Source organism: Camarhynchus parvulus, chromosome 4A (assembly GCF_901933205.1).
Source record: "Camarhynchus parvulus chromosome 4A, STF_HiC, whole genome shotgun sequence".
In the NCBI taxonomy this organism is placed as follows: domain Eukaryota; kingdom Metazoa; phylum Chordata; class Aves; order Passeriformes; family Thraupidae; genus Camarhynchus; species Camarhynchus parvulus.
This window is the reverse complement of record NC_044600.1, coordinates 12744951-12766839: the sequence shown is the minus strand read 5'-3', so window position 1 is coordinate 12766839 and position 21889 is coordinate 12744951. Positions and strand designations below refer to the sequence as shown.

The window sequence follows — 21889 nt, the reverse complement described above, 5'->3', positions numbered from 1 at the left end:
ATAGATCAGCTGAAGAGACATATAACCTTATGGTTATCTCCCTGACGAAAAAGTTGAAATTAAAGATGAGTTTATAAGGACTCAGATTGGCAGAATTCTGTAGTGCTAAAAGCTGGGGTCGTCTGACCTCTCAGATTAGAAACAAATGATGAGGAGAAACGATACACATTGCACTGCTAATAAATACATCTTAGAGGACAGTTGAGCACACAGAAAAATAGATTTCACAGAGAAGCTTATTTTCAGCATGAATGCTATTTTCTCACTGCATTATCATAAATATGAGAGGGAAAAAAGCTATAAATAAAAAATTCTCAGGCACTCTCTGGAGACTTGTCAAAAGTACGTAGTTTTTGTACACTGCAGTGTAAAAGTATTCATTAAAATGAATTTTTAAAATGTCCTGTCCAATATTAGTTGCCTGATGTCCTTCCTTTGATCATAAATTATAAATGAACTGGCAAAAAACGAAGAAACCATGATTCCATTAATGAATTATTTAAGTGTGATTGTTAGTTTTTGCAATCATCGGCCTAATAAGCTCAGGCTTGTGACACTGAAGTGTTTCTTACTGGAGGGTGATGATGATGGTACTGCTATTAACATAATCAATGTGTCCCATGAGTCACGAAGCCAACCAGCTCCTCTGGTGGCTCTGTGGTGGCAGAGCCCCTGGAGATGGCGCAGGCCCTGGAGGTGGCACGGCCCCTGGAGGTGTCCCAGACCCTGGAGCTCTCCAGGAGAGGGAGGTGACACTGAGGACATTCAGTGTCAATGGGGTTCACTGGGCAGCCCTTGCAGAAGGCCAGGAGCACACTAAGAGAGTATCTTGTCCCCCAGCAGCCTGCCAGTGCCCGTGGCACACGCTGCTGGCTTGGCCCACTCCAGCGGCGGCTCCGGCAGCTCCAGCGAGTCCGAGAGCAGCTCCGAGTCCGACTCCGACAGCGAGAGCAGCTCCAGTGACAGCGAGTGCAATGAGGAGTCCCGCAGTGCCACGCCAGAGGTGAGGCCACCCTCAGCTCTGCCCAGGGGGGAAGGGTGGAGGGGAGCAAATCCCCTTACTTGCTAGGGGGATGTTGGAGTTCTGTGCTGTTTGATGCTGTTGGCTTCCCTTTGCTGTTTCACATGTATGACCCACATACTCATTTTAGCTTTTGGAAGGATCTTTCTGGCCTACATTTGAGCTGCTTTAAAGAAATATTTAGATTTTTGCCAGTAGCTAGAGAAGATTTTATTGACACAGTATTCAGCTGGGACTAAGGAAAGGCAACATGACAAAACTATCTCTTCAGGGACTAGCTAAACTTTTTAGTTGTATTAAATTTCTCCAGGGCTACGTTGTAAACCAGATAAGGAAGCCTAATTAACCATAAATACTCCATAAATACTCCCATAAAACTAGCAGTCACCACTAGTTGACTGAAATAAAAGGGTACATTAAAAAAGTTTTCTTTTAAAGGGAAAAGCACTGCTTCTGTCTGAGATTTGTTCCTTGTCATCCTTCAATCTGCAGCCCGAACCCCCCTCAACAAACAAATGGCAGCTGGATAAATGGCTAAATAAGGTGAACCCCCACAACAAGACCATCATCAACAATCAAAATGAGCCTCACAGCGAGAGCAGCTCCCAGGCCCAGAGCAACCAGCAGGCCGAAGGGTCAAACAAAGGGAAGCTCAACAGCAGCCTGCCCCCGACCGATCCCAAAGACCGGGCGATCCTCAGTCCCATCCGAGAGAAAGCCAAACCACGGGTTGCCCAGAAAACCCCAGAGGCAAAAAGCTCCAAGCAGAAGTCACCAGCTCATAATGAGCCAACTTCACAAAGGACTACTGGGAAAAAGCAACCCAAAAAGGTAGAAAGGACTTCCAGTGTAGAAGAGTATAACTGGCCCAAACCAAATAATACCAGCAACACTCCCAAAGAAAAAGACACACAGGAACCCCCCGAGCAGCCAAAGGTTCGAACTAAAGCAGCAGTTGGGAAGACAGCTCCAAGGAAAGAACCACGAACTAGCACAGGTCTCACTTCAGAGAAGAAAAAGTACAGAGGCCCCAGCAAAATTGTCCCAAAGTCCCGGGAGTTCATTGAAACTGATTCATCTACTTCTGATTCAAACACAGACCAGGAGGAGAGCTTGCAGGCCAAGGTGCTGCCAGCCTGCACTGGGTCTGGCAGTGGCGTCAAAGTGAAGGACTCTGGCAGTAACATCCTCAGCGTAAGTAGCTTAACCAGCAATGGCAGCAACACATCCATTGACCAGACCAGCAATGACCTGGAGGAGCAGCTCTTTTCTCCTATCCCAATCGTACAAAATGAACTTCTGTCCCCACTGAGAGAATATGAAGAACTCAAATCTCTGTGGGTGAAAATAGACCTTAGTTTACTCTCTAGGATACCTGGACAGGAAACTTTTGAGACCACATCTGTGAAAAGTGAACCAAGAGAGGCAAATGTGAAACACAGGCGACCATCTCGAGAGTCCCCCACCCCAGCAGCTGAAAAACCCTCCACAAAATCCAAAAGGAAACACAAGGTAAGTCATTCCCATTGTTTAAAGGAAACTCTTGTGTTTCTGAGCACCCTGGAAGTCAGGACCAGAGGCAGTGATTCCTCACTGCACCTGCAGCCGGGCTGTGGGGAGGCATCACAGCACTGAGGCTTTATTGGCTTTACAAAGGACTGACATTTACAAGTGCACTACAAATTAACATCAGAAACTAGTAAAAAGCAAACCCCAGCTGAAAAAATCAATAAACAATGTATTTTTTGAGATTTTACTCACAAGTTTTTCACTGTATTTGCTCACTCACCTGTTAGTTTCCAGTGTTCTGTAATCTGCAGAAAGTGATGAGTTCATATTAGTGCAGTTTCAGCCATACTCAGAAAATGTGACTTCAGTTTGGAAGGGAGGGGTTTATTGTCTGCAGAATTAAGGTGTTTTCACCACTGGTTTAAACAGGCTTCATCAAAGTCAGTGTAATGGTGCTTGCTTACGCTCCTGGTGAATTTAGTTTTTGTATTGTTTTGTGGTATGAACAAATATGATCCATAGAAATATAATTTACTTAACTAGCTGCTTTCTCTGCACAGCTTCCCAAAAAACAAATATATTTTGACTGAAGGCATTATGTTTTATCATGTGTTTTATGTTATTTATGCCCAAGGGTATCCTACCTTGTGGGATATGACACTGCACTTCAAACTAAATGTGTTTTCAGAAAAGAAACTGAGGTTTTATATCCTAAATGAATTTTTGTAGTCAGTTTCTCCAGCTGAAATGCTTATACTCTGGTCTGCCTGTGAAAAGTCACCAGAGTGTGTTTTTTTTATACCCCAAATTTTATAAATCATTGTGAATATAACTTCAGCTGTCTGTTTTGGAGGACTTCTTGAAATCCTGAGTTTGAGGAGTCCAGTGGTACAAGAGAATTAATGCAAGACAAAGACAGATGATGCCAGACAGACACAGGGTCTACACCACTGCCTAAATGAGTCACTGCACTGGCTCCTTCCCTGCTGAATTAAGTGAAAGTAATCACATGAGTAAACTCAGCAGGTTTTTATTCAGTTTAAATTCTAGTTGCACACTACAGAGATGCCAGAAGGAAGGAGAAAAAAAGAGGAGAGGGATGTATAAATGTCCATACTTATGTATGTCTAAGTACACTGGGGTGGTGCATATTAATTATACCAAAAATAATTCTCACTGGGTAGCTTAGTGGAGTGTCTGTATCATGGAGAAGGTGTCGTGACTAAAACACAAGTGTAGTATTGGCAATTAAAGTGAGGGCTCCCAGGGAAGAAAAAAAAAATAAGGGGGTTATATGAAAGGTGGAACCTCATCATTTCCTTGACTGAAACTTTGAATCAGAAAGTAACAAAATGGAGAATCTTGCTCTGGGCCTGTGCTAACATAAGCTGGACTCTGAATGAGCCCCAGTAATGTTTTAATGTGATTGTTCACTGCTACCTAAGAAACAAGCCAATTAGGATGACTTCAGGGTATACCAAGAGTTAAAGCAGGGCAGGGAGAGACTAATTTCTAAATCATACTATTAAAAAATTTATTTTAGCCATCTATTAGTGGGCTCGAAGACTGATATGAAGGTTCCAGTGACAGAGCAATAATCAGCTTTGCTTGTATCATCCTAGTTCAGGCACAAAAGTCATGCATCAGGGAGTCTTCCAAAGCAAATTTCAAATGAGCAATTGCTGTTAATGACTACCCCAGCTCAGTCCTCTACTCCTAGTCCTGTGAGGAATACTTACTCAGAGAAGTTTTCCCATCAACTTCTATTAGGTCAATGAGTAAAAGCTATTTACTTGAATAAGGTTTGGTGCTATCAAATCATTGCATCTAAATTATTAATTAAATTCCAGTGCACTACAGAAGATAACTTTAGTACATGAGACATTTTGCTTCCTAATTATCTGCTATGTCACTTGTTATATAACTCCATGTCCTGTATTTGGAGCACGCTTAGCCCTGATTTCAGGTGACTTTCACTTCTCTTAGACGAGTAGTTTAACTGCTGCTGCTGTAAAGGAAATACACTGAGATTCCATAGGTCCTCTGGATGACCAGTGAAGCTGTGCATAAGTGCTGGATCATTGATGCTCTGCCATGTTTTGTTACAGCAGACAGAAAGCCTGGACACCTTTGTGGAAAGCAAGAAGCAGCGCCTGGAGGAGCCTCCGGCTTCCTGTCTGCTCCCACCTTGTATCTCTCCAATTCCAAACCACAGAATAACCAGCACTAAAGAGTAAGTGGATTTTTGAAATCACATTCCTGAGGGATTTCACAGTACTGTTCCATAAATATCTTTGCTGTAGAGTCAGATGGGCTTTACAGCCCATCGGCATAAGTGGCACAACCTTGGTATTCCCATCCATGAGGAACAGGATCCACATGGCTTTGGATGAGATTCATGCCTCCTTCTGATGGCCTACAGGACTTCAGGATGCTGCCACAGTCCTGGTGTACTCTTCAACCTCCCTTCAATGTTTTTTCTTGCCTCTGTTACCTTTAGCCTCTGGACAGAGAATCCTGCTAAAAGTGGGATTTATTTGATTGTCTGGAATTAATTTTTTAAAATAATTTTCATGAGAGACAGTTCCCAGTTTTACTGAACAAAATAGTGAAATTGCCTCTTTGTTTTACCTGTGTATACAGCAATGTCAGGTGCCACCATCCCAGGTGTCTCAGACGTGCTTTGTATCTCAGCAGACACACCATGCAATAGTTTGTGCCTTTCAGAGTGTCTTTCAGAGGTGGCTATGATGCTTGAACAAACAGGTGCCACATAAATAATGATTCTGATTATAGAGTCACAAGGTTAATATTCTATAAATAGCCAGAGTCCAATTCCCTTTTGTTATTTTGTGCTTTTATGATTTTGAGATGAGGTGCTCTTTCTGCTTTGCACTAGGATAAGCAAAGAATCAAAATCATAGCGTGCTTCTAAAAACAATTTGAGGATAATACAGGTAAATTTTGATAAGGTTCAAAAGCAGGTAATGAAACAGCACACTAATTTTAAAATCCCTAAAGGAAGGTTGAGCATCATTTTATTTATTCTGGTGTCAATATGGAGTAACATCAGTCTGTGAATTAGCCCCTTGTTCAGCCACTGAGAAAATCAGAGTTGGAGTCTGGAAAAGGAAGATGAAAGTTACAGTGGGATCTGTAACATGTTGCACATTTGATAAACATCATGATGGGTGTTGCCTGATTGTCATTGCTGGATATACAATAAGCAGAGATATATTGCAGAGGGAATCAAGGATTATCCATCCCCAACACCTCCACAATCCATTAAAAAAATCTTTCTATTCTTGTCACCATCAGCCCTAAGGATCCACCCCCAACCTGATGTTTCTTAATTTGAGCTTGTTTTCCAGGTCGTTAATTTGATTCCTCAGAGCTTTCAACCCTTGGGTATTCTCTGTTAAAACATAATTGTGTCCATCAATAGTTATTTCCATATATTAGCTTTTCCTCTCATCTGCCTGGAGTTTTGAAACAAAATTTTCTGACTATTTTTCCACCTCAGTGAGACCTGGATCATACTGCCTTTGTTGTTATTAGTGTTTTCTGAGTTTGCTTGAAGAAAATGCAATACTTTTTTGATTCAGGTTTTCACTTCAGGTTTTCAACTCCCATAATCATGCAACTGAATATAGATCAATGTATTTCCCAAAAGATCAGGGAGCTGGATGAACTGTGTGAAGACAATTTCCTAGAAATTTAAACATTCATTTTTAAGCAGTCAGGAGTGATTCTGTTCTCCAGAAGATTGAGTAAAGTTTTAAGGGGAGGCAGAAGAAAGTCCAGTGTTCAAGTCCATGGGGGAAAATAACACTTCAGGGGTAAAAGGTTGAAAGACAGACTTTGCCGTTTGGTCTTTTATTCCCAAAAGTTCTAAGTTTCCTTTTAGAACTCTCTTTAAGAAATGAGGGTGAGTCAGCTACAGGTGTGATGATGATCTTCATCCCTTAAGGAGGTGTTAAGTCCCATGGTGGATGTTGTCACTTAGTAGGAAACTTCGGTCTCTCCTATTAGAACTTGATCCCTGTGCCAATAAGCCAAGTTCCCCAAGGCAGACACGAGATTTTTATTAGGCTTTTTTAAAGGTACAAGAGTGTTTTGACAGAAAGAGCACAATCTGGGCCAAAATTTGGAGGCATTCAGGAGTCTGGAGCAATCAGCAAAAGACAGGTCACACCTGTGCTTTCACAGCTCCCGTTGCCTGCCTTGCTATGGTTTAGGCACTTGGATACATTTCTCTGTAATCTTCCCCTAAATATATGGGCTCAATAAAGCAAGCAAAGATGCACAATTAATCTTTAAAGGGTCACATGTCTATTAAGGGCAATTATATGCCTAATTTCCACAAGTTTCTGTGGCTACATGTACAATTTGAGTTTAGACATTTCAAATGGCCACTTGTGAACTTAAAAGGCATTTGCACAACCAGAGAGCAGTTTTGTGTTATGTAGTCATTGCATAAGCCATAATTACCTCTCTGTTTCTTCCCTCACATATTCAGGGGCTGATGCCTTTTCCTTATTTCTGATACTTACAGCAAATGAAGGAATAGGTGTTTCAGTGTGTTTATAGGAATACATTGAAGCACTTCTGCAAAGCTGAATTTTTGTCAGATCACCTGCCTGCTTTGCAGCAGAGGATTACTTATTTATATTTAGTTCCTTGACAGAGAAATTTTAATTTAAGCTTTAATTGTATGTGCTGCTGAATCCCATTGATACATGAATATTTGATTGTTAGACCCAGTCCAGACAGAAACTGGACTCACCAAATACTCACCAGTATTTGGCTTTTTATAACAACACAGGGATTTATTTGCTAATGCAAACTATGAGTCAAACGGGACTCATACCAGTCAGACATGCCCACCGTTTAGCAGGCATGCTAGAAATCTGTCTGAGGCAAGCATTTCTGCGTTTTTGTTTTTCAAAATTTCCCGTTATCTTTTGTTTTCAACCTTTAGCTGAAGATGCACCTCTCCTTGGCAATACATATTAGTTGATCCCTAGGGTAGTCACAGCAGCATTCATTGGGGCTCCTTCGTGGCACAGGCAGCCTTCACATCTATGACAATGACCTCAGCTCCATTCAGGGGCTGCCAAATGGTCCAGGCCAATGTGGGAGTGACCTTTCCCTGTAAACCCCTGCAGAAAGTCAGATACACCATCTTGCAGCATTTCATTGTGGGCCAGGGGAGGAGAGGCAAAGGAAAGCCAAATTCTTGGTATAGATAAAGCCTGGGGTGGCTTTGTTTCACTACCAGGCCAGAGATACCACCGCATACCACAAGGAGTGGTTAAAGAAAGGGCAAAGAAAAGCAGCTTGAAACATGAGAGTAGCTGGAAATTCTCCCTTCTTCATGCAATGACCTCTTGTTGCCTGCTTGCTTGCTTGCCTTCTGCCCTAAAAAAAAATACAGTCTGGAAAAAAAAAGCAGATGGGGAACCTTCTCCTTCTTTGATAATTGGCCTGTTTTAGACACAAAAGATTAAAACCCTGCAGCCACAAGACCATCAGTTCTGCTTGTAGTTTTTCAGTGCACTTTGTGTTTCTCCCTAGATTTTAAATAATTTTAACTAACAATCATGTCAGCAAATTAAACCATTGAGTCTCAGTAATTATTGCAATAAATTCATTCAAAATTAGCGATTCCTGCAATCAAAGACCAGTTTCTTAGGCCATTAACAGCCCAAAGCAAAGTGACAATCTGGTTAACTGCTGGTAACAACCTATTTCATGGAGGTTATTGTTAGCATAAATGCTTTAGTGTAAATCTGAGGGAGGTAACATTGCTGAATAAATTGTCAGCTTCATTCCTGCAAAAACTTATAGAATTAAGTGGGCAAGGGAAAGAAAAGGAAAAAAAACCCAATGGACAACTTAAACTGTATTTATGGGGGGCGGAGTTAAACGTAAATTATGTAGAAAAAATATCCTCTAGAGCCTTTTGTTTTGTGGTTAATTCTTACAAGCCACAGAGTGATTTATGTGCCAGAGTTGAGTAGCTGCACCTGTTCCTTGGTTTGCCCCATCTTATATCTGAGCCCAAAGATGAAGTGAACTGGTGAAGTTCTAAATCGTGAAGAGCTGCAAACTCCTATGTGCACAGTGGCACAGAAAATCACTTTGTTCCCCCTGTGAGTGCATGTTCAGGGTTCCCTGTGTAGGACATGTGCTTTGGGAGGCAGAGGGTTTGGGTTCTGCTCCTGGGTGCTTCTGCGGGTTAACTGTGTCCTCTTTGCTGCTTCTTTGTGTGTGCTTTGTTGGGGCAGTGCTCACCCTCCTTTGGAAAATTTTCCTCTGGAAAAAGTTCAGAGTGTTGTGAGCTATAACTATGGTAACTTGTCTGAGTTCCAAAATGCCCTTTGGGGGTCAGAAAGCAAACAGATGGAGCTTTGAGTGAGAACTTTCTGGAGGACATATTGCAGGACCACATGTGCATGAAATCAGTCTCCTCCAAGAACTGCTGGTCTAGTCCAACATGGTTGTTTGCCTTTGATCTTCTTCAGACCCATGTGTTTTCCAAGAAGAACAGCATCCATCCATAAGGCAATATGAATTTGAGCTTGTTTTATTTCTTCAGTCTGAAGATCTTTAATATCAGAGGGTTTCAAATAAGATATTTTTAACTCTGCTTCAGTTGAATTAAAGTAGTTTTGGGTAGAGAAGCTATAAAACACGAAGAGTTTGTTTGGTTTCACAGATAAGGCTAAAATATTTCTGTATCACCAAAAGTCCCAAGCAGGGCAGTGACTGAGGTGTAGATATTGATACTGTCAGTAAAACTGCAGAAGAGGCCAGACTGAAATGAGAGAGAGCTCCTAAATGAGAAGTAAGGAAACCTGGGTCGCCTTCTCCCCTTTCTCTGGTTACTTTGAGGCAAAGGAGATCAATAATCCCTGACACTGACTGAAAATGGGAACAAAACATAAATTCTTGTTGACTTAATTTGTTATTGAAATTTTAGTCAATAATCATGAAAAGTAAATGATCATGTAGTGCAATATTAGATGTCTAACAAAAGATTAAAATTCAGGTTATCTTCATTGACTGAGCTGGGACAATACCTAAAATAAAAATCTATGAGTATATTAACATGTTAAGCAGTCAGTGAAGTCTTGGGTTTGGTTTTTTCTTTTTTGATGAATTTGAGTGGAGAAAGGTCTACCAGGTTGGGTTTTTTTTCTGGTTTTACTGTGCATCACAGCTGCCATTTCTAGCCAGCTAACAATCTCTGTACATAAAACAGACAATAGATTATCATGTTACTTGAGCTTTCATGTCAAAACCACATTCATTTTCTGAATCACGTTCAATTCATCAACCAATATTTGCTCAAGGGCTTTTGCCAGCTACAATGTATCATTTTAATATAGTGTTGAATGATGGCTTTATTCTAGAGGTTAAATAATTATTATCTTGTTATTGTTATGGTTATCATTTTGTAGTTGTTATAAATTCTATTTTTGGTTCATAAGCTGCCATGTGCTGTTTGGGTTTTTTTGCAAAGGTTGCTTATGTGAGCCCTAATCCACCTCTTAAAAAGATGCTTAATGTTAAACACATAAATAGTCATACCTGATGTCAAAGGAACTAACCCCGTGCATAAAACTTTCCAGCACTTTGCTGAGTCAGAACCTCTATGACCTCTCAAATGAAGACTGACTCAAATTAGCATTTAAATTGGGTGCAATTTGTACTAATGCACTGCAAGTTGTCCTCCAAAGCAGAAGGTTTCTGCAGTCATTGAAAAGGCAGAAGCAGCTCTTCTGTTTTCACTGCTGTCCCCTTGTGCCTCGCCATGGAGGTCACGGGGCTGTGGGACAGACTGGAGGGCAGAGCTGGCTTCTCAGTAAATAAAATGTACAGCTTTGTGATGTGGAGAATTAACCAACATTCTTGAAGTGCATCTGGTTTTTCTGTGTGTCCCAGGAGCAGCAGTAGCTCGGTGAAGAAGGTGACAAAGAAAAGAGAAGAGAAGCTGTTCCCTCCTCCCTTGTCCCCGCTCTTGGACGACCCTGTGCACCGGCGGCACAGCAGTGACAACAGCTCCTTCAGCCAGGAGCCCACTGTCACCAACACCTCACAGACCAGCAGCTCTTCCTCCTCTGCTTCCAAACACAGAAAGAATGAAAATAAATCTTCTTCTAACCCCAAAGGAATCTGTGTAAGTAACCAGCCTCCGTTGGTGGCAGTGAACAAGATAAAATGAAATCAGTTCAGCTTTATTCTGTTGGATTTTTTTTCCCCCACACAGTATGTATTTCTAAATCCTTATGTAGCCCCACTCAGGGGCAGTGGATCTTTGCAGAGCCAGGCATAAACAGCTCTTGCAAGCTCCATTTTTCGGTCAGCATTAGGCGTCTGCTTGGTGTTGTCTGTCATTCCCTGAAGCACCTAAACCCTGAGCCTCAAAGAGCCTTTGCAGCCATCAACTAGCTGAAATTAGTCCCTTTACTCTGTAGCTGCAGCACTCAACATTTTGAAAATAAAACTTCCAGAATATCACCTGAATTACTGCCCCAAATTCTCAGCCAGAGTTAAGCACTGTAGTCATACTGAATACTATGGCCTAAACTAAACAGACAATAAAAACATAACAAAAAATTCCTGTCCATAGTACACTCAGCATGTTAATAACCTCTCCCAGGTTTTCAGGCTCACAACAGTAAGGTTTATTTATGCTTAATCTTCATTAATTATTTGTAACCTCTCAGACAATTTGTAAATTGGGGGTTTTTTTCTCCCCCAGAAGAATATCACACTGTTAGGGCCATCTCCCCATCAGTGGTTCTCACAGAGATGCTTCTTTATTGCTTGCTTTTCACCAGATTCAGGTAGAGTTTCTTTGTGAAAATACAGAAAGAATGAAAATGAAAAAGAGCCAAAACTGCATATCAAATTCACTAAAACAACATAAAACTTCACATTGGTTTGTCATCCTCTTTTTAGGTTAAACAGAGAAACTCCAGGGTTTTGGCCCATTTTAGAAAATAGTCCTTCCTTTAGAGTTTCAAACCCATCCTTACTTTATATTATCAAACTGTATCTTAGTATCGCTGTCAAAAAAAACAAGAAGAAAATTCTGCCACAGAAAAGGCCATGCATAGCCCCATTTTTCACAGTTCACCACTTTGAGAGAGGTTGTTACCCTGCACTGTAATAGTAAAACTCACAAGTTGCATTGAATTGTAGGTGACAAATCACTTCACCTTATTCATTCATCCCTGTTGCTTTCTGATATCATTGTGTCACTTCAAGCTGCGCCAGTAATACACACGCCTTCAACTGAAATCAGTGCCAAAATGAACTGCATATGTCAGCAAATAAACAGTGCTGTGTAAACAGCAGGGCCTCTTCCTCTCATCCCAGCATCTCTAGTCAGATTTATCCTTTGTTAATCTATTATCTTGATGCAAGAAATATTTTTCCCCTAAAATATGTTAGACTTCTTTCCCTAGTTCATTGGTTCATCTGTAATTTAGTTTATCTGGTTGGGGACCAAGCTTGCAAGTTGCAATTGCCTGATTTAAAATCTTCTGTTATGCTTCTGGTTTTAATCATTGCAAAGTCACAACTGACTTCTGCTTTCCATTCTTCTTTCTGTAGCAAGAGAGGAAATTGTTCCCTGCTGAAATCCAAGCAGATTCTTCAGCCACATTAACAGTTAGCTCCTAGTAATATAGAAAAAAGGTTCCATTAGTGTGATACACCTTGAAGAAGTTGAGTTTAGATGTAGGCTGGCCCATTAGATCTTCCCAGCCTTGCTTTAACCGGTGTCTCTAGTCAGTGACACCATGGTATCCACCTAAACCTTACACCTCTAAGTGTAAATTACTGAGTTGAGGTGAGAGCCCAGAAGTGGAGTTGTACTCCCTAATTAATCTGTTAGGCTCATGTTACAAAGAAGGGGAGGGTGGTTTGGTGAGGTGACATGAAGGTAGGTGGGCTGCTTGATGCCTTAGCCTTTGGTTTGTTGGGAAGGGGTTTTGGCAGGGAGGGTGGATGTGAGCCCTTACATTGTTAGAAGGTGTTGGTTTGAACTATGGATGACAGTCCTGTGTTTCCTAGGAGGAAGACTCTCACAGTACACCCACAGCCAACACTCTTCTTGACACCAGCCATCTAGAACCAGACATCTGGTCTGCAATGCCAACGCTTTCCAATGGGAATTCTGAGCCCAGAAGACCCAAAATAACATTTGATGATGTGTAAGTTTTATTGACTTTGTACTCTGTGATTGGGATTTTTGTGCAAGCAGAGGTCCCAGTGAAAGAGAATATCTTTGATTACAGTGCTGGCATTGGGCACCTGTGTGGATAGTGCTGCACAAAGGCACACACAGTTTTAATCTTGGCAAATGAACTGTTGTCACTGATTAATGAAGATTCTGTTGATAAATGTTTTCAGATCATGAATGTTGGTTCACGGTAATTCTTCTTCATTTTTTTTATTTTAGCTCCTCTAATGGAAACTTCTTATACTTAATTAGTTTAAAATATTTTTCCTTTTCCTCTGTTCAGCACACATTAATAGGTCCTTTGGGCAACCAGTTTCTACAGCTACTTATTTTACATTCTGGTCACCCATCATATCTCTGCATACAGCAGCTTGAGATTGATATCAGGTTAAGATTTAAAGAGATAAGTGGGCATATATGTCAAAATTCTTCTTTAAAGCAATCAGCAATTTTTTTCAAGCCACATTTGTCCAACTATATGAAAGCAAAGACTTGAATTAATTGATTTTGTCTCTCTAGGCTGCACAATGCAGATTATTACATGCAAGAGGCTAAGAAGCTGAAGCATAAAGCAGATGCACTGGTAGGTTATCACAGGTTTTTTTGTCTCTTTCCACTGTGGAACTCAGTATTAAAAAATGAACATTATTGCACAAGATCTAAAGCCTCTCAAACCAAGAGGAACTCTGCTACTGACTAAACTGTGCTTCAGATTGTGTTCCATAAACACACTGTGCACAAGTTAATCCCTGAATGCCATTCCTAACTTTTAAGTATTTGTTCCAAAAGAAAGCTACTTACAATAGCTGGTGTTTCTTCCAAGGGGGAGCAACAATCATGCTGTTTATGAAGTATGTAAGATGATTTTATGAAAGTTGATGTGTATTTGAAATTTGTTTTTCTATTCATTTTGAGCTTAAAACAGAAGTGATGAAATATTCCATAGTAGAAAGACAGGCAAATCACCTCACACCCCATTATCATGTGGTAAAACTGATATTTCCAATCTGATTGTTTAAAATCTGAAACAATTCATTTTTATGTACTACATTCATTTTTATTGCATGGTTTTAGCCTGATAAAAAAGTCTCAATACATTTATTCCCAAAAAATCTGGTAGTGAGGTAGTTCAATGCTGGGAAAGCTTTTTTGCTTGCTTTACCCCAGAGGAAATTCCAGTAAGATTGGCCTAATTTTGCCAAGTGTTTGGATTTTGATAAAACTGCATAATCTGACAGATTGTTTTCTACCATGGTTTGTTCTATACTAGCTATTGCCAGTTCTGAAGTGTCCTTAATAAATATTTGCTTTGTAGGAAGGGACTTTCCCTCCTTGTGTGCTACATAGGGTGCAGAACAGAGGCTCATTCAGGAAGATTTAGTGGAACTTGACTCCTCCGCTTAATTTAACTAAGATGTCTAAAATGGAGTGTGGCCATCCACTTTGCCCCTCAAAAAGCTGCATGATTATTCACATCTCAACTTTATTATTTCTGGGGGTTTTACATGTATATTCTATCATTACCCATTAGAGATTTTGCACTTAGAAAAAAAAAAAATTCCAAAACAATTACATGCTACGTTTTTAAAAAGCAAACTAGCCAAAGTCTCTCCCTCTGCTGTCAGTGAGCTGAAGGAGGGATGACATTTCAAGCTGTCTGCTTCAGCTCTCCAGGCTCCCTTTTGGCTTGGGGCACAGTGTTTCCAAGTGTGTTTTCTGTGTGAGGTGTGTTCAGGGTTTTGGCACCTGTTGTGGCTGTCAGCAAGGTGACAGTCATCCCTCCCAGCGTGCCCGTTCGCAGGAGGTGGCCTGATGGCTTCCAGCCAGCTCAGCAGGGCACATCCAGCCACAGCCTGGCTCTGCAGGCTCACAACACCTCCCACAGCTGGGTGACCTTTAAACAGAGCACACATGGTGCTGGCACAGGGCTACCTGCCCCAAATATTTACAGGCTCAGGCCCTGATGATCTCAACACGCTCCATCAATTCATCTCCCTCTGCAGCCAGACACACAAGGTGTTGGCCCTTCTCTGTGCTCTCACCTGTGCGTGTGCCTGCAGGATCTGGGTGTTTCTCAAGCAGCACTAAGAGGAGCAGGCACAGCCCATCCCACTGCTGCCTGCAGGCAGGTCCTGCCTGCCGCACGCAGTTTGACACCCCGAGTGCCCCAATGTGAGGCCGTCCACTGTGATCAACTTGTTGGCAGGCATAAATATCCATGAACAAAATATCTGCTTTTTCCTTCTGCTATTTAGATCTCAAGTCTTTTTTTTTTTTCCCACCCAATGCAGCTGCACTCCATGTAACACATTTGGTGTGTAATCCCGCAGTGTTACTTGTCCTATGGAAACAATTGCTGCTGGTTACTTGGTGCTGACATGACAGAGCACAGGCAGCATTGAAAGATGTGTTGCAGTGGCTAGAAAGATAATGCATGTGACCTCAAAATGTGTCAGCAAATGTTAATGAGATTTGTGGCAGCAGTGTTCCTGAGCTTGTAGAGAAATAGATTTCTGGTGAAGGGCAGGACATTTCATGTCTTACAGGAGCGACCCCATGGAAACCTCTCCTTGTCTGGGGGTGCAGGAAGGGATCAGCTAATTTGGGTGGGCTGCTGCAGTGGCAACTGGCTGTACCATATGGAAGAGATCTTGGAGACCTCACTGTGTGCCTGTCTGAGATGTGATGAGCTGGAATAATTCCACCTTCTTCAGAGAATCAGATCCTGTTCCTGGATCAAATTCTGTGTCTCTACTAAATCTGCTTGCAGCCAGATTCTTTTTTCCATACCACAAAAAAGTCATCTTTGGAAGACTTTTTGTCTTCCAAAAGGAATGTAAATTCTTTCAAAGTGAAAAAAGGAATTTGAAGAGAAGCAGCCACTGGAATAGAGAGCAGTCAGAAACATTTCCCTTCTTCTGCTCATTCATTTAATAGCTATCAATTATACAAAGGCTCTGTATGTAATCAATGCACAAGAGCAGTACTTGAAATTAAAGGTGGGCAGAGAGAACTAGTTATGGCTTAGCAGGAGCCACAAAGACAAGTATACTGTTATCTTGGACCAGTAATAAATGCTATGCTTTGTGTGTTGTTAGAGCAGGCTTCTGTTTTGTGAATGGAAACATATGCAGATGCATCAAAAATATTTTGACAGAGACATAGAAAGACATTTTTAAATTATTTAAAGTATATTGGATCCCCTCTATCAAATGCCACATTAGTAGAATTCTTACATTCAGCTATCAAAAACTGAAAATGTTAAATACTATTATAAAGTGCGTACTATAAAAACGTCATATATAATATTCATTACACATAAAAAAAGAAATCAGTATGTCTAAGTCAGTTTAATCACAACCATTATGAGGGCTAAAACCTTTTGCAATAAAATCCTAGTAAAATGAAATATTAAGCAGTGCTATATTGTCTCCCCTTTTTTTCCCTGCTCTTTTATTCATCATATAAGTGATGTGATTTTTTTTTGACCAACAGTTAACACAGAATATGACATCAGCCAAGTGCCATGGAGTTGTTACTTAACCCTTGCATAGTGACACTCAAGCTTAGTTCATCTCTCAAAGAGCAGTATGGATGTGCACAAACATGCTTAGTGCCCTTTCTTGCTTGTGTAAATCCCTGATATTAGTGGGCATACACTGACTTTCCTTTATGGAGCATTCAGCCACACACTGCCCTGAAAAGATTTGGTAAAAACCTATCCTGCCTTAATTACTGTATGAATTCATTCCTAACTACCAGTGTCGCTTTGCTTTCATCCTAAAGCTAGTGTTGCTTTGTAGAATAATCTGCCCACCTAGAAATCAAAGCTGAAGGATTTTCTTGACAGTGTCCTTCCCATTTCAGCTGGAGAAGTTCGGCAAGGCAGTGAATTATGCTGATGCTGCCCTCTCCTTCATCGAGTGCGGGAACGCTATGGAGCGAGATCCATTAGAAGCTAAATCTCCATACACCATGTACTCAGAGACTGTGGAACTCATCAGGTTAATGTCCTTTCTGTGATCATTTTCATCATCTCATTTCAGTCATAATTAGAACCTGCTATGTTTTAAAAAATACCATTTCAACGTATTAATGATTTGTCCAAGGCATCTTCATCTCAGAAGTCATCATAATTAGTTCTTGCCATTTTATTAATGTCATGGAAAATTTATAATTGATGGACACTGCTTTTATAAATTATCCCCTTTAGAGGTTATAATGTGAGTGTTATAATTTGCAATATTCATAAAATTAAAATTGAAATGTAGTGGGTGGAAGTAAAGTATAGTAATTTCACTGTTTGGCAATGACACTTGTCTTTTAAAAGGTGTAGTTTTATAATACAAAACATTAAAGGGAGTCTATCAGGATTTCTATTACAAACCGTGGTTTTAGAGGTTTATAACTTGGCTGTTAAAAAGAGAAAAGCTGAAACTTGGGATATAAGATCATAGCCAGAGAGGAAGCTTCTGCATATATTGTCTTGCAAACAGTATATTTTTAATGTTAAAGGAATGTGCACCAGCTGAATTAATTTAAGTACAGTTTTGTAGACTCATAGGCTAGAATATGGATAAGAGAGTCTTTACATACTAATAAAATGTCTGAATTATTATTCTAAAATCTGCTACTGCTCCTTATAGCTGTTTCATAGTGTTGGGTCTATAGAAATAATAATCTCCTGAGTAACTAAGTTTGCTTTACTTGAGCAAATTATCAAAGTGAAATCAAGCAAGATTAAATTTACCTGTAAGTAGAACAGGATTTTTCCTCTTCACTGTGATGCACCTTTGCTTTCCCCAGTGTATGCTGGGAATATCCTTGTTAATGTTAGTGTAATTACTGGCAGTTTGCAGAAGTGAAAGAAAAAGAGGCAAATCAAGCCCTAAATATTTGGTTTCTAATATGTCAACGGTGGTTTTTTTAACATGCCAGATTAGCTATTAGGGACTGCCAAGATAATGCATGTTTTACATTTTGAATAAGTAGGTATTTGCATAATAAAATGTATCAAATCTTAAGCTCTTACTCTCAGGTAAATAATATGCCTGTTAAATATTTAAAAACATGGTTTTTACATTCTACACTTCATAAAGGGAAGAAGGAAATCTAAAGAAATCACTCAAGAAAAAAATTATGTTCACTCAACACTTGATCCATGTTAAACCCTGGAGAGCAGAGGACTTAGAAAAGGAGCCACCTGCCTCTGCTCTGCTATGCCCAAATCATCCTGCAGTCTGACAGCATGTCCTGAACTACATAGCTGAAGCTGCATGGCAGAATAAATTGCATTTAAAGAAATATTCTTTAAAGAAGGGAGCCCTTTTTCATAGGAGACTGTGTTTATTTTTTAAGAAAACCACACAGCCCAGTTGTAATCGTTGCTCCTCAGTCCAGCAGTCTGTCTGTTCAGAGTGCACAGGCCAAAAAGCTTTGCTCACCCACAACATGTGAGCACTTAAATCAGGGAATGGCAGCTCCAGGAGTGGCTCACAACAGGGCAGGACCTGCAGGGAGTCAGGTGAGGGCACAGCTTATCCTGGGGTGTCTGGCGCTCCTCAGCATCAACAGCCCTGCTGCCGTGCTGCTCCTGGCACAGTCCTGCTGCAGGCTGGGGGACAGGTAGACCTTGGCATGGAAGTGGCACCTGAACTGCTTCTGGAACTGCTTTTGGCTGTGGAAGAATCTGGAGGCTGTGTTATAGCAGATCTCCAATATATAAATAGCTTAAGTCAGGTGAGATTAATTCCACCCCCTACCACCAAAAGTAGAGTTTAATTCACCAGCTGTTGCATGCAGCATGTTGTGGCAGCCAGTGAGACTGATTTGTCCATTTGATTGCTGTCAGTGGTCAGACATGGACAAAAGGTGATTGCCCAGGTGAGCAGCAGGCTGGTACAGGCTCAGTAAAGCTCCATGGACAAAGACACAATTCTTGTGGGCTACAGTGGGTGCTTGATGTACAGACAAAGTATGTGGCTGTGCACACAACACTTTCTCAGTGTAGCTGCTAGTATTAACATAGCTGTTTACTGTGAGATAACAAACAGAGGGAGACTTTTCTCACTTTTACTCCTCCCTTCATCAGAAGCACAATTTTCCCCTTTTTGCATTTAACTGTGTCTGCCCTGACTATCTGCATCAGACACCTATTTGTGAAAGCAAGTGGAGCATCAAAGAGATTGGGACTATCAGAGATCTGACTGTCAAATGTGTTTTAATTTAATGGTAATGTTGAAATCCCAAAGAGACACAGATCTTTGTGTTTGATCCCATTCATCCAGTCTGACTAGGACCCCCAGAGCAGGTGGGACAGGATGTGGAGGAAGCTCTCCAGCTGGGCACTGCAGCTGCAGCCTGGGGCTGGGATGGGTGCTGGGAGCCAGGCAGGCGAGAGCAGCTCAGCTGCCTGCACTCCATTACCTCCTTGTAAATGGGAACTCATCAGGACTGCCTGGATACCTTAAAACTTTCTTACGCAAGGCTGAACCCTATTACTTATTCTAACACAAGTACCTGTGAAATTGCATTAGGGCTCAGAACAATGATTTTATGCGATGAATTGATTTTCAAGAGACTAATGCATAGAATGGAGTGTGCTCAGTTAAAGGAAAAAAAAGACAGAGGAAAATAGGAATACTCAGTCCTTGATCATCCAAATGCTGGACAGCAGCAATTAAATAGAGAGGGAAGACCAAGTACACAAGATTCATAAATTAATGAGCCCAAGAATGAAAAAAGCTGTGAACATGACCTTTCCTGTATGTAAAACCATTTTCTATATAAAATATATTTATGAGAACGATTTTGAAGTTATTATTCAAACCCAAAGTATTATATGTAAAACCTTATTATATATTACTTTACACTTCAGTACCTATAGGGCCAAGATCTCATGCTTCTGTTCAACACTCATCCCAAATGTTTGCAGCACTCAGCCTAGCTGGCTGGATATAATATCATTAATATGCCCAAGAATAGTTCACCTTGTTGGCCCAAAAAATTGGTTGGTGATTTACTTAAGGCCTCCAGATTTTAAGTGGTGCTTTCTGTTGAGTTTTACGTTGATCTCTTCATTACAGAACACTGTGACCAATAACTGTTGCAGTAGGAGAAGAATATCTGATTATTTTTGGAAACATCTTAACTCTCAATTTCTTATCTCTCACCTTTCTGACAAGGTATGCAATGAGACTCAAGAATTTCACAGGCTCTTCTGCCACAGAAGGGGACAAGAAATTAGCAGTTTTATGGTAAGTCCCTTTGCGACAATGAGAGAAGCAGCTAAAATCTTAAGGAGGACTTTAAAAGTACTTAAGCAGCTTACAGAAGATCATTATTCTTGTTTTCCATTAAACTATTAAAGGATAACTAATGGATTTCTTCAGCAGCTGACTAAACATTTATTCTTCTAATTTATACTCTTATCAAGATGGGATTTTAATGCTTTTGACCACTTTTTTTTTTTTCTACATTTGCTTATGTTTCAAAATGTAACCTTAGAACAGAGACTGCAAAATATAGGTCAGCTTTTTTTTTTTTTTTTAAGTTTATAGGTTTCATTAAGCAATGGAATTAACATAATCCTTTCCTAATTACCACAGCTACCGATGCTTATCACTTCTCTACTTGAGAATGTTTAAACTAAAGAAGGACCATGCTATGAAGTACTCCAGATCTCTGATGGAATATTTTAAGGTAATCTTTATTCTGTTTAATGTATTGATATGAAATGAAATTCATGCCAACACTGAGAGCTCTCACAAGTATAACTGCATGACTTAAAAGTCCCACATTTAACGTCTGTCTCCCCTGGGAAATGCAGGCAGGATGGCTGCCAGGGAATGGGGACAGAAGTGATTTGGGGGATTTTTGGATTAGTCTCTTGATTCAGAGGACCATACTCAGTAATTCTACAAAAATAACATTATTCTCAACACCATGTAATGTTTATGCAAGTTTCTGATTCTTTCAAGGTTTCAATGTGCAAATGATTATGAACTGACCCCTAATGAACCATAATAAAGCAATTATTTGGGCTGTAGTTAGTTAAGTTTAGATTTTAGATTCAGTGAGATTTCCTGAAGCTTATTGCAGTTTCAGAGATTTCTTCTTTTATTCCTGTGGATAAATTACCTTATCTACATCTTGAAGGTTTGTCTTTACCTTAAATTGAGTGGAGATCTGATGGTCATGACTTGGGGATGTTTCATTTTACCTTGTCAAATGCTGTTTACCCAGTAAGAATGACAAATCCTCACTGTTCCTAGATTAAGACAGAAATAGAATCTTTCTTCAGCTGTGAGGTTTTGATATTTATATTTCACTGCTTAATGCTGTTTGAACCATACATTAATTTTTTTACTTTATTACTACATATTATTCTATAATTATGTAATTATACTGGCTTGTCAGCCCATCAGTCTTTTTTTGTTGGTGTTTTCAGCCTCTGTGAATTTGTTCAAGGCTTTGACATATTGGTACTGCAAATCAGTAAAAACCTCTAACACTGCAGTTTTCATGTTTTCATGTAAATGGTGATAAAATGGTCCTTCTGCTGTAAAACTCCAGTTCTGAGATGGCAGCAGCCATTGTCCTGACTACCCATGTGTCCCCTATGTGTGTCTCTGTGCAACTCCAGTAATGTTAGTCCTAATCTTGTGCTTAAATGGAGACTCTCTTGTACCATTAGGAGTGCCTCTGTTGTGCTCATGGAGTTTTCAGTCGGGGATTTGCACAACAAATTAAATTTGAGCTACACGCATTTGTAACCTCAGCATTTTCATGAAATGTATTCCAGACACTTCAGATTTTATCCAGGATGAATGTAGATTGTATCTTTAAAAAAGGATTATTAGACAAATAAACCTTTTCTGCAGAAAGTAATGATTTCTTAAAAAAAAAAAGGCGGGAGCAGGGGAGATTCTCTTTCCTTAAAGCCACTTTATTTTCTCTAGATGTGCAAGTAGGTAAGATAAAGAACATATTTACCACTCTCAGCATAAGAAAATGTCTTTTAATGTAAATTAAAATAAGAGAAAAAATAAAAATGCAATAAAATAGAGGAATCAGGAATGTTAGGCATAGGCATGCAGTTG

At 40.2% G+C, this 21889-nt stretch overlaps 1 protein-coding gene across 4 annotated transcripts in view; it reads left to right on the top strand.

The window, feature by feature from the left end:
• The window catches only part of AFF2 (AF4/FMR2 family member 2), a 330747-nt gene that overhangs the window by 288791 nt on the left and 20067 nt on the right, over positions 1–21889 (top strand). For 2 of the 4 annotated variants that reach the window (XM_030967965.1, XM_030967962.1), the window contains exons 10-18: positions 841–1003; positions 1514–2533; positions 4639–4763; positions 10481–10715; positions 12620–12759; positions 13308–13371; positions 16656–16792; positions 19973–20044; positions 20396–20489. In XM_030967965.1, coding sequence (XP_030823825.1) covers positions 841–1003; positions 1514–2533; positions 4639–4763; positions 10481–10715; positions 12620–12759; positions 13308–13371; positions 16656–16792; positions 19973–20044; positions 20396–20489 — 2050 coding nt within the window. The remainder of the gene's footprint in view (positions 1–840; positions 1004–1513; positions 2534–4638; positions 4764–10480; positions 10716–12619; positions 12760–13307; positions 13372–16655; positions 16793–19972; positions 20045–20395; positions 20490–21889) is intronic. The other 2 variants (XM_030967963.1, XM_030967964.1) reach the window with 2 other exon arrangements.